At 42.3% G+C, this 13,126-nt stretch overlaps 1 protein-coding gene across 2 annotated transcripts in view; it reads right to left on the bottom strand.

Annotated features, from left to right (window-relative positions):
• LOC124619629 (E3 ubiquitin-protein ligase rnf8-like) overlaps positions 1-10,604 on the bottom strand; it is a 134,847-nt gene extending 124,243 nt beyond the window's left edge. Inside the window, exons 1-2 of one of the 2 annotated variants that reach the window (XM_047146139.1) lie at positions 10,341-10,604; positions 10,145-10,255 (exon numbers count right to left, since the gene is read on the bottom strand). In XM_047146139.1, coding sequence (XP_047002095.1) covers positions 10,145-10,255; positions 10,341-10,436 — 207 coding nt within the window. In that variant the 5' untranslated portion in view covers positions 10,437-10,604. The remainder of the gene's footprint in view (positions 1-10,144; positions 10,256-10,340) is intronic. The other variant, XM_047146140.1, reaches the window with a different exon arrangement.
• Positions 10,605-13,126: the final 2,522 nt, after the last annotated feature.

Genomic DNA, 13,126 nt, shown 5'->3' with positions numbered 1-13,126 from the left:
TACTGTACTATGCCATATTTGGTTTTTTATTATGGCATAATGCCATACATGGCAAAAGATGAAAATGTGCACTTGAAATTCAGGGAACAGTTGGAACTAGCCAATACTGTGGAACGAAACACTTCGTTTCAAATAAATTGATTGCCTCAGCGGAAAGATTAATAAAGCCAAATTTCTTTAGCAAACCGACAAAAATAACTTCATTGTTCTGCAAGGCGATTAATGCTTGACTGCTAACAATTTTTAAATAAAATAAAATCAGAAAACTGAAACTAATAATATATTTTGCCTTCCATAATTACGTGAATGTATTATAATTCAACTGATAGCTCCCAGCCGCAGAAATCCATTTTGTTTTCATTTGAAGTGGGAGCTGTAAACGAAGATGAAATAGCAAAATCACTTAATGCAAACAGGGGTCAGGTGGAGACTAACCCCCTTCCCACTACAACTAAGAAAACTCTGCGAATGCGCGAATCTGGCAGCTAGGGTGCGCGAGAAAAATGTTTCTCGTTAGCATTTGGCTGCTTGCTGCTTACTGCCGATACAGCCAACAGCCACACTTCAAGTAGCGGGAGAAGGTATTGCTCATACGCAAGTCAACTGGGCATGCGCAAGAGCCTGCTGGCAACTGGTCAAACGAACCTAATGTAAACCGTTGTGACATAACGCTCATAGAAAGCAGGTTATTGCTACGAAGTACTACATAGTCTTTGCCCTAAGGCCTTTGACATACTTTTGCTGTTTGCAGACGCTTGTGCGTGCACGGTGTTTTGTTGTTGCAAAGAGCGCATTTCCTTTGCCACTAAAGTTTTTTTTTTTTCCTCTCGTTCATATTTTATTGCTGCAGTATCATTCTCCAGTAGCAGGATACAGTAACATTCTTTGCAACAGAATCAATTTTTACCAGTCTAAATTACAAAAATTTAACTGAAAGCTAAAACAATGAAAAATTCCCGAAATTCTGAAAAATTCCAGCGTTTTTCCCGGTTTTCTCCCGGATGAAAAAATTCCCGGGTTTTTCCCGGATCGTATACACCCTGAAGAAGCTACCAAATGGGTGCGCATGTAGGTGGGGTAGGAGTCGGCAAACAGATAGCACATGGGAAATGGTTGCTTGAGTATGTGTCAGAGAGAAAAGACCACTCCAAACTATGGGCAAGCGGGGCTGTGCAGAAGGATAGGTTCAAATGGGAATACGTACGCGAGGAGTCTGAAAGGAACATAGGTGCTCCTAGTTACGGCAGAAGAGGTTAAGTTAATTGAGAAGGTCAGCCAAGAGGACATCTCTCTGACAAGTTCTTGGAGAACCCCAAAGGGAATAGTGTGCATTAAAGTCACCGAGCAGTAGAAAGGAGTGAAGTACCCGCCCAATAAGCTGGAGGAAGTCTGCCCTGGTGACATTGAAAGATAGAAGGATGTAAATGGTACAAAGGGAAAAGGCCAAGTGAGGAAGGAAAAGGATAACTGCAACAGCTTGAAGACAGGTAGTCAGGCAAATGGGTTGACTATGAAAATCATCCCATACGAGCAGCATGACTCCCCCATGAGATGGATTGCTGACCTCTGGGGCAAGGTCAAACAGGACTGGGAAGAAATGCAAAAGCTCAACGCAGTCGTGAGGACGCAATTTTGTTTTCTGACGGCAGAGAACAAGTGGACACTGCGATTTAAAGAGCAGCCGTAAATCCTCTTTGTTGGATCGAAGGAAGCTAACGTTGCATTGGAGGAGACTCATGACGATGAAAAAATGAAGGGATGTCACCTCGGCGGCTGCCAAGTGCCATACTGCAAAGGCTCGCTGCTACAGGGCATGGAGGCAGGAGGATCCTGCTATATGAAGTTTACATAAGTGTCGGCTATCTTCTGCTGTTGGCCTGTAGAGTCCAGTGCAGAAAAACAGTTGGTGGTGCGCACCGTCGACATGGAGGTCAGTTGGGCACGGGTTTCACGTGGCGACACCATCGAAGAGGATCTTCGAGTTGGCAAAGGGGAAGACATCTTTGAGCCCTTCCGGTTAGCAGAGGAAGACTCAGGTGTTGGTCGGCTAGAAGGATGTACGAAGTCCTCACAGGAGTATCCCGTTTGTCCTTTCCTGCCTGCCATTTGTGTAGCTAGTGACTTCTACCCATAGGGCGAGAGTATGATGGCTTGTTGCACAGCTGGATGAGGAGGCAGCAATGTTATCATGACACTAGGTGATTTCACAACCTCAGTGCTGAATCTGAGGTCGCATGTCTGCATGGCCACGTCCTTCGTGGAGCCAGATGTAGCAAGAACAGAACCGTAAGTGCCAGACGGTAGAAAACAGGGTTCATGACTAGCCAGTAACTTGCGAGCAAGCAGGTAAGGTACTTTTTCCTTTACCCGGATCTCCTGGACAACCTGCTCTTCAAGATATGTGGGACAATCTCGAGAGGAGGACGCATGGTCGACATTGCAGTTAATACAGTGGGAAGGAGGAGGCAGACAATAGCTCTCGTGTGCATCCCTACCACAGGTTACAAACTTGGCTGGGTGTCATCGAGACATTCGTATGTGGTTGAAACGATGACACTGGTAGCAGCACATCAGGTTTGGAATGAACGTTTGGACTGTGATAACTTCACAGCCCACTTTGATCATAGACAGAAGCACCACTCTGTCAAAGGTGAGAAAAAGAGAGTATGTGGACACTAAGCAGGTATCTACCTTTTTCAACACCTGATGGACGGGAATGACACCCTGATCAGAGAGGTATATTTGGATTTCCATCTAGCTAAGACAGTCGAACGATCTAGTATAAATAATACCACAAGAAGAATGCGAAGGTCTGTGGGCCTCGACATGAACAGGATAGCCGTGGAGAAGCGAAACGGCAAGCAGTTGTTGTGCTCGAGAATCAGAAGTAGTCTCCAAAGCAAAGTGCCATTCCGTAACCGAAAGCAGGATCTCACAGGGCCGGCAATTGCATCAACACCTTTCTGAATTAGAAACGGATTTACCATTGCAAAGGACTGGCCGTCTTCAGTACGTGGAACCACAAGGAACTGTGGTGAAGCTGGGAGGGTCTTTGAATCTGGAGGTTCATTCCATTTACATTTGGTAGACGTGGTCTGCAAAGATAATGATTGGCTCATTGCACGAAAATCCCCCACGATTGTCAGCATCTCCGATGATGTGCTCCTTCCAACTGGGGGCCCCCTTCACAAGGGGGCACTTCCCAGCCTCCACTCAGGAAACCAGGGTCGCCAATCCCATATCCAGCAACTGAATACTGAGCCTCTGGGGCCGGGAGGGGGGGGGGGGGGGGGGGTTGTAAACAGTCAAACAGCTGCACATCCATCCTGGATCGCTTAACAGCACATATCACTCCCCCCAAGGTACAGCTTGCCTCCTAAGATTACCTGAAGTCTATGACATGGATAAGTCAGCAGCATGATGGATCATTCATGTGATGTGATCCACCCATTCCTGGACACTGTCGTGGTGTTAGAACACAGGCAGCTGGCTGAACTGCATCCAGTTAGCCCTGCTGACCATCTGTTTCAGTGAGTTCTGTTGAAGCAATCCTCCGTCCAGTAGGTTAATGTGGAGTGGGAAGTGTTCACTGGGTCAGCAATACTTCCCACTGAACAGAGTTTGCAACGACTGGAGAGCTGAGAGATAGGTCAATGACTGAGAATGACTCAGCAGCAGCACAGAAATGATTGGAAGTACCAATGTTTAGGCTGCACAGGTCTTGGCACGTCATGAGGCTCTCCAAAACCCAACCCTGAGAGAAAGTGGAGGTTGAGCACCACAAGACATGATGATCATTGAAGTCCCCCAAGAGGAGAAATGGGTGGGGGAGTTGTTCCATAAGACTGGTGACAACCTGAGAGTCTACTGCATCAGACGGAGGTAAATACAAGGAGCAAGAATTTCAACTGCAACTGCTTGCACTTCAGTAGCTAAGGGGAGAGCAGATGAATGGTGTGTGTTATTTGCAAACACAGTAGTTCTTCCCTTGGCCCTTTCCCCAGCCAGGTCATTCTTGCAAAAGACTGTATAGCCCCATAGGACGAGGGCATCAGATGCTTTAAAATGGGTTTCCTGCTAACACAAGCATACTGGACATTCGTGTGTGAGGAGCTTCAGTTCCTCCACATGTGTCCTTAACCCATTATATTCCACTGAAGGATGGGAGCCATTTATCGTGGGGGTTGCACTTTCATTCTGTCTTTCCACCTGGGAGGGGAACCTACTGCTTGTGGTGCTCCGCTTTGGGGCGAGATTCCTGCCCCAGTCCAACATCAAGATCCATTAGCTCTGATGAAGAATCAAGATATTTGTCTGAGAGTTTGACATTGGTGGACGGTTGACTTCCCAGTTCTGTCAATGGCTGATGCTTTTTCTGGGATATTTTGCCCTGAGTGGGCTTTGGGGCCACAACTGTGGCTGTGATAGTATCAGCAATGGATGGTGGAGCAGCCTGAAACTTTGGAGGAGCAGGGAGCTCCACAACAGTGGCAACCACATCCGTGTCCGAAGTCCTAGGTGGAGGTATGGGCAGGAGTGTGACTCTGGCAACCTCTGTTTGTGTAGCAGCATCAGTTTTAGGGACTGGCTGTTTAAGAAAAAGACACAAAGGAAGGAGGTTGAATGGCACTGTAAATTGTTTTGGCCTCTCCGTACAATTACAGGTTTTTATTTCCTATATCTTCCTTTCTTCAAGAAAGACACTGCAATCCCTTCTCCAGGCACAGTGATCCCCAGAGCAGTTGGCACACTTCACAGGAGATGAACAACCAACTCCTTCATGGGCAGGCTTCCCACAATTGCCACAAGTGGCTTCTCCCTTACATCCGAAGTGCTGGCACTTAAAACAGTGGCTAGAGTTTGGGAAATAAGGCTGCACTTTGAGGTGAAGTAAACCTGCCTCGACATGCTCTGGAAGTTTCGTGCTGTTGAACGTAAGTATGAGTGTCTGATTCCACTAGATTGCCATCTACCCTTTTCATTATATTTTGTACATAAACAATGCCTTCTTGGGCCCACTCATTTTTCAGTTCTTCTCTGGGAAGGTCAACTACATCCCTGGAAGTCAAAATACCTTTGCTGTACCTCAAGGTCTTGAGCAGTTCTGTCTGTCTTGCATAATCCCCAGTTCTGTCTCTCTTGCATACTCTCAAAGACATCTAGCTTTTTGGAGGTTAACTGCTTGCTCGGAATTAGACGTTTCCACTAACAATGTTCCACTTAGCAAGTGCTTGACTGACTTTAAAGAGCCACAGATTCCCCCTAAGCCCTTTCGGATACAGGACGACACGAAACCTTTTCAAAACTACCCTCTTTCCGCTTGACTATTAAGGCAGCAGAATGTGCTCTGTCAATAAAAATACCACCACTCTGAATAAGTTTAGAATCAGGACTTGCTACATGGGCCCTCTTGTTTAACTGGGTGTTGGTACCCACCTGCGGTCTACCCTTTCCGCTGGAATAAGGAAGAGAAAATATCAAAGTATCCATCTCAGTCCCAAGAGCAGCTAGGAAAATAGAAGTCACATAGACAGAGCCCCACATGCCTAGGTAAGCCTTATACAACTGAAGTGTGGCAGGTTCCCCAGAAGTTGCCCGCTAACAACTGTTGCACCTCCAAAACCATGCATCTCATCGGCACGCAGCTCACCTTAAGATTTAGGGGTTTTTATAGAGGTTTTTACCAACCTCGCAATCCAGGCAGTCAAGTCAGTCAAGACACACAACGGGGTCGCCAAGCCCATACTCAGCAAATGAATGCTGAGCCCCCAAGCTCTGGAGTATTCTGGCACAGCACGGCATCATTAACAGGTAAGATTAACGGATGACACCGAAAAGTTCAAAGAAGAGCAGCTCATTTTTTATTTCTATGACGCGTGTTGGAGTGGCAATCATTAAAGCATAAGGCATTTTTCGTTTTGGTGAGCTATTTTCACAAAATTTGAATCACAAACATTCTTTTTCAAATGTAAAAATATTTAGTTGAGGACTATTTGCATACAGAGAAAAGACAATCTAATAAAATAAGAGAAATCAGAGTTTGTGCAGAAAGATTTAACTGTTCATTTTTCCAATGTGCTGCCCTGGAGTGGGACGGTAGAGAAATAGTATGCTGGTTCAATGAATCCTTTGCAAGGCACTCAACTGTGACTTGCGTAGTAGTCGTGTAGATGTTATCACAGAAGAGTACATGGAAGTGGAAAGCTAACTTATTTCACAAGAATAACAGGGAGTAAATGAGTTGTTAAGCCCATTTGGAAGATCTCAGGTGTTTGAAAGAAACTGATGCCTTTTGTCATTCTCAACATAACTAGTAGGACAGTAAATGCTTACAAACTAGCTGTACATTGATGATGAACAAATATAGATTAAGGGAGGGTTGTCACTAAAAATTAATGTAAATCCAAGAATGAAATAAATAAATTCTGCACAAACCAGATTACAGAAGCATGTCTTGTGATTTAATATTGGACAAAATAATTTTTGTAATTCTTGACAGTTTCCCAGGGGGCACGATATTTCATCATCTTTCAGGTTTGCATCCAGGACAGCAATACTTCATCTGTGTCCAAGCACATCTGTTTATACACTGATATGCAAAAATCAAATGACTGAAAGACAAAGTGTGGAGCAACATTTGCATGCTTCACAAATGAGACAGACAGCACAACAATGCCAATCATGCACAAAATTTATGCATCTCTAATAAAGCTAGCACATGTCAAGTCAAGCAAATCCACAGGCCTACAAGTTTGATGGTTAATTATTAAAATGGATGGTAGGTGCTGTAATACCAGGACGCAGAGACTCAGAAAAAAAATTTCGCTTGAAGTGTAGACATGAAAAGAATGGTCTCCATAAACTGTTGAGATGGAAGCCTTTGTCTCAGCTGACCAGAATGTCCGCCAGTTGTATTACCGTAGCTTCCTTGACCACTGAATTCCTACAGACTGAAGCTGTGGCCTGTATTCCCATAACCCACTGAATGGCAAGTAGAAACATACAATGTTCAGCCAACACAAGATTGTTGGGTTTTATTTGGGAAAGTCAAGATACTGTGTGCACAGCCTCATCCTATTGGAATTAAGTGTCAAGGTTTTATTTACAACTTGTGCTGGTTGCCTTATCTTTGATCCATGCATACTTCACTTCACAATGTATCTCTGAATCACATGCTTTAATCATTTCAGCATATAAATAGACACACCTACAACTGTGAATTCAATCAAGGACTCTCACTAAAGATGAAGGTACAGTTAACACCTGAGATCTTCAAAATTGAAGTTCCATATTGCTGTCCAGAATGTATGCCTGAAAGTTACTGTTACAGTACCCATGTCATCACCGGATCAGGAAACTACTATGTGAAAGCATGATTCCTTACAGACAGGAAGAAAGAAGGGATTATTGATTTGTGACGATTCCAATGTAAATTTTTTAAAGTAATCTGACAAGGAATTCATCTAGACAAGTCAACAGCCACATATGATTCTGTGCCAGAAGCTACCTTACTTACATAGCTGAGGATGGTAGTACACAGATGGATAATATATTCACAGGACAAGCAGAGGTTAAGCAAATGCATGCCCACCCTCCTCTCTGTCCCCATAGCAAATGAATTGTCAGATTGTAAAGAACATTTTGTCACATTACATAACTTAGTAATACGTACAGTCCCACAACAGTCAAAACAATGAGGGTGATAAATGACCAAACAATGAAAGATTTGAAGGACAGCTTTAAAAATGTTGAGTGGGATGAAGTGTATAATGAGGCTGATACCAGCTCTAAACTCAACATATTAATGAATAAGTTTGTAACCATTTTTGAAAGCAATTCTTCCCAAAAATTAATTATCCTAAGTTAAATGTTGAAGGAAAGTTTCAACAGAACGTAAATACCTTTGGATTAAAGGAGACCGCTCACCAGATGCGTTACGCTGTGGATAGGCCATGCAATAATAAAGAAAATTTGCTAGCTCTGAGAGTAATTCTTTTTCAAGCAAGAGTAAAAAAAGAAAAAAAAGAAAACCTCTCGCTTCTGGCTACTCCAAAAGATCGTAAGTTTTCTTTCTTTATGTGTTGTTTTCATTCAGTGATTACCCTTAGTTAGATGCAATACTAGGAAGTCTTCAGATCGACCTCATATCATTACAGACATTAAAATATCTTCAAACAAATAAGAGGAACCCACCGACCAGCCACAGCAAGTAAGAATCCAAAAGCAGACCTACTTTCACATTATAATCAGTACTATAAAATTTTTAACAAAGTTGTTGCAATTCACATACATGTTATCAGAAATTGAAGAGGAGGTGTGAAAAATTAAATCAATAATAAGTATTTTTAAAAGAGAAACAGGGAAAGAAGCATTACAAGATGACATCTACAAATGCAACCAACTCAAAGTAAACTCTGCGCCGTAACACAACAAGACAACATCTACAAACACAACCAACTCATAAACTAAACTCGGCGCCATAATGACATTACATAACACAACACCCGTATGTCACGGGTCAAAGGGATAGGTGGGATCGGACACCTCCATTGACCCTTGATATGTTCTCAGTCACATAATTAGTTTATGGTAGTTTTTCTAGACATATTAAAGTATGTCATTTTGGCTCCCTATAAGAAAAGTGACTCCACAAATGTCAGTAACTACCAGTCAGTATAACTTCTTACATCACTTATCAAAATTTTTATGGTGCTTACCTGTAAGGTTCTTATCCACATGGGTAGTAATGAGATGCTTAATCACAGGTTATGTATCTCAAGCATTGCCGAGAAAGCTATTTATATTTTCGCTAAGCAAATAAGAAAAACTATAATGATTACATATAATCAATGGGAATCTGCTGTGATAAATCACAGGCATTTGATTGGGTTAATGATTATATTCTATTATACACATGAATATTTCATAGGATACATGGTTCAATGAGTGGGGTTTCGTTCCTATATGAAAATGAGGTTGCTGAAACGTATACTATAGGATACTTCAGTAATACAAACAGGGATGACATAGGCTAGCCTCTTTGTGGGGAGAAATCACAACGGGCAACCCAAACAGTTCGATCAAGGGCCCATTGCTGTTCATGTTCAACCATTTTACTTTAATTAAGAGGCAAAATTGCAGATGATACAAGCATTATTTGCAAATGTATCAAGAAACATCCATACAGAAAACAGTAGCTTGTATGAAGTTTTTGTTGAAGACTGTACAGTGGAGTAGCATTAAACTTTGGAAATAAACATAGCTTATCCACATTTGCACTGTCAAAATTAACGTGTACCATGAATGTAGTTAACCAATAAAAAATAATAAACAGTGTATAAATTTCTAGGTCCCTGGACTGCATATTAATGATATTTTAGATTGGAAAAAACTGTAGAGCAGGCCTGATAAAACAATTCGATTCAGTTCCTTTTGCCATCAGAACTGCAGACATTGGCGACATAATAAACAATAAGTTTTTGATATCATTTCATTCACCGAACTCTTACATTATAATACTTGGGTAACTTCTCTTGGGCAGAAAGCATTCATTGTACGAAAGAAAATAAATTAGAATTATTTGTAAAGATAACACATTTATATCTTTCTGACACTGTTTAAACAAGTAGGAATATCAACCACAGCCAAACAATACATTTATTCACAGAAGAAATAAGTTGTGATCATCAACAGTAGTTTGAGAGTAACAGAGAGGTTAACCAACGCCAGATGAAAAAATGATCTGCACTTCCCTTTGACGAATCTAACTATGCCACAAAAATAACTGAAATAGTTATAACACACTCTGATAAACTACCCATTGTAGTAAAATGGGTGACAACGCAGTTGCGATTTCAAATGTATATCGTAAATTACCCGTAGGATATAGAAAAGTAGCCCACATTATTATAAAGAGATCTTACCAAATGCTATGAAAGAAATGCGTATATAACGCTAACAATATTCCAATGTTGGACAACTGTATCGATGTGTCCATAGCACCTCCGTTGAAGATACAGTTATATTAACAATTCAAACCGACAGGGTGGAAGAATGTAGTGAATCCTCCCAATCACCATGAGTAAACATAAAAATTCTCAGGTAATAAACTATATTGTACGAATAACATTTGTACAGCTCATACCTCATCTGTGACACTCCACTGTTCGCCCGAGTACCGAAATGTACAATGTCGCCTTGACAGTGTTGGATCGGGAATGACGAAAGACGACTGTAATGATCTTCCAATAACAAACTGCAAAAGTGAAAACGATGTGATATAGAACAGTCGCAAGTTAAACACTGTGCACATACTAAATCAACAGCTCTATATTTCTCACTTCTTCGGTCATAATATCTATCTTCGAAAAATTCTTATCTTCAACAGAATTGTTTAATAAGCTGGGCATCGTCCCACAGACTGCACGTTTCGCCATCCTACGCAACACCCCACACAATACACAGAGCAACAACTATTCAACACTGGTCAAACTCTGTATCTGACAGCCCCCAAAGATATTTTCTTTGTTGATGTTGCAACGAAAACAAAACAAAATTCTAGCATCTTTGGACAAAACACTAAATCCCCCGAATGACATACCGGGTGGTTATAATTAAACTTTCCATATTTAAAACTGTATAACACGGAAACTAAGTAGCGTACGAGTACCAAATTTGGTAGCATTAATGTCCGGGGTATGTGGAGCATGATTTCCATGCGGCGGAGCGCCACCGACCAGTTCCAACTATGGCCACCAGGTGCCGTAATCAGTCATCGTGATTCATAATCACACATACATGACCAGCCGCAGTACACTTGTTGACTGATTAACATGGGCTTGGACAAAATGAGCATGGCATTACTGGTGAAGCTCTATTACCAAAACAACAGTACTGCTGTAGCTACACTTCGAAAATATCGCCAGATGAAAGGATTATGGAAGGGTCCTCTTTCTGCACCTGCTGCGCGGAGCATGACGAAGAAGTTCGAATCAATTGGAGAACAGGGCGTCCCTCCAGGAAGAGGAAAACGACCGGTTGCACCAATGATGATTGGTAAAATCTTTGTTGCTATGGCAGACAACGCTATACTCAATTCGCGATTGTCAGGCAGTGCGCATGTTGTGTCACGACAGTTGAACATCCCATGGTCCTCTGTACAGAAGGTGCTCTGAACCATTCTCAGAAGTTACCTGTACAAGATCCACATCGTACAGCAGCTTGCACCATAGGACGGACAGCGATGTGTTGACTTTGTTCTCCACTTTCTCGCAAAGAATGAAGATGACGAGAGCTGGCCCCAGACCATCCTGTGGGCAAACAGAAATCATTTTCCTCCGACAATTGAGGCGAACACACAGAATTGCCGAGGGTGCGGAGCTTCACCTTCAGTAACTGTGCATGAAATTCTTCTGTATGGTGAACACACCACCACATGGTATGGCTTCACGGCTATGTTCAACATTGGCCCGTTCATTTTTGAACAGGTTGGCGCTCAAGGACCAAAGACGTTCAGTGTGACAAGCCAGTGTTTTTTTTTTTTCAATGTGCTTCAACAGCACATCATACCCGCCCTACAGGAAAGAGACACATTGAACTCAACAGTTTTCATGCAACATCAGGCATCACTGCACATCCCTCGTGAATTTCACCTGCTTCTCCGAAACACATTTGGAAACGATCGAATTATCAGCCAATCACATAATCTCACTCCCTGTGATTTCTGGTTGTGGGCTACCTGAAGGACAGGGTTTTAACAGGAGAGCATCCACACATGTGCTGATCTGAAATGCAGCATATCAAGAGAGGTAGCCAACATACCTGTGGACATGCTTCGTTCTGCTGTGCGGAACGCAAACCTATGCTGTAAGATTCTTCTGGACACTGATGGGTGCCCTATTGAACCCCTTTTGTATCAGTAATGAAACTGGTAGGTAATGGTTCAAATGGCTCTGAGCACTATGGGACTTAACTTCTGAGGTCATCAGTCCCCTAGAACTTAGAACTACTTAAACCTAACTAACCTAAGGACATCACACACATCCATAGACCCCCCAGAAATACTTAACGTGCACTTTTGTACTAGTTATCATATTCTCTCAGCAGTATTTGAATGGACGTAATTTCTAACATATAGAGCAACGTTAGAGTTCTGAGAAATTAGTGTATATTTTTCTTCTTACAACCTCAATCAGCACATCATCTACTGTCTGTCATTGGCTATAGCTCAGCGGATATATAGCGGAACGTCTGATATGGTCTCGAAAAAAATAATCAATTATCTAATCGGGTGCGGTGTGATGGAGTCGCAAATTGCGCTAGCATTCCACATTCCTGAGCCAAATCACTTTCAAAGTTGAGCGATTTTATCCAGGCTGCATCCTTTGCTGATAATACATATTCCTACGATCATCATCACGGTACTTGTCCAGAAAAAACGACCTTATTCAGAGGTAATGTCGTACATCGATTCGTAATGAGGGTATAGGTTTTAACATGGATACTTGTGTGCACCTGTAAAACCAAGACTGATTGTGACAATAACATGCTCTTGTTGCTGGGATAGGTTTTTTTTTCTTTAACATGTCACAGATTATGTGTCTCTTTCTAGGACACAGTGGTAGGACTCGAAAAAAGAACTTAAGAGACATGCATGTCCATCGCTGATTTTCGATCGGTATTATTTCGTATGGTAAGCAATCAGTTATTGACGAAGTAATATACTTACCATTATAGGTGGGTGCGTGATATGTTCGCATTTGAGCATCAGGTTTATAAAGTATGTGTGCTTGTGGAAACGAGATGAGTATGCCCTGTTGTAGGGAAGGTAAGGATTTGACTTGGAGTACTGTGATAGCAGTGGGGGGAGTATGTCCAGTTGTAAGGACGGTACAGCTATTTCCAGAGCCACTGCCGACAAGAGGGTGTATTTCCGATACTTCACTCATTCTCGGATGCTGTTCAATTGAGGGCGCCATCGTAACATTTAATTGTAAGTATAATGATAAACATATATGCCACCGGTTTTCGGTATGATTCCGTGTATGCAAAGTCCGTGGTGGTAATGATTGATGTCTCCTGTTAACAGCAGCATCCGTGCGAATGCAGAGGCCTGTTGGATTGTAGG

The sequence above is a fragment of the Schistocerca americana genome, chromosome 6 (genome assembly GCF_021461395.2).
Source record: "Schistocerca americana isolate TAMUIC-IGC-003095 chromosome 6, iqSchAmer2.1, whole genome shotgun sequence".
Classification (NCBI taxonomy): Eukaryota; Metazoa; Arthropoda; class Insecta; order Orthoptera; family Acrididae; genus Schistocerca; species Schistocerca americana.
Note: the sequence above shows the minus strand (reverse complement) of the source record. Positions and strands in the feature narration are given on the sequence as shown.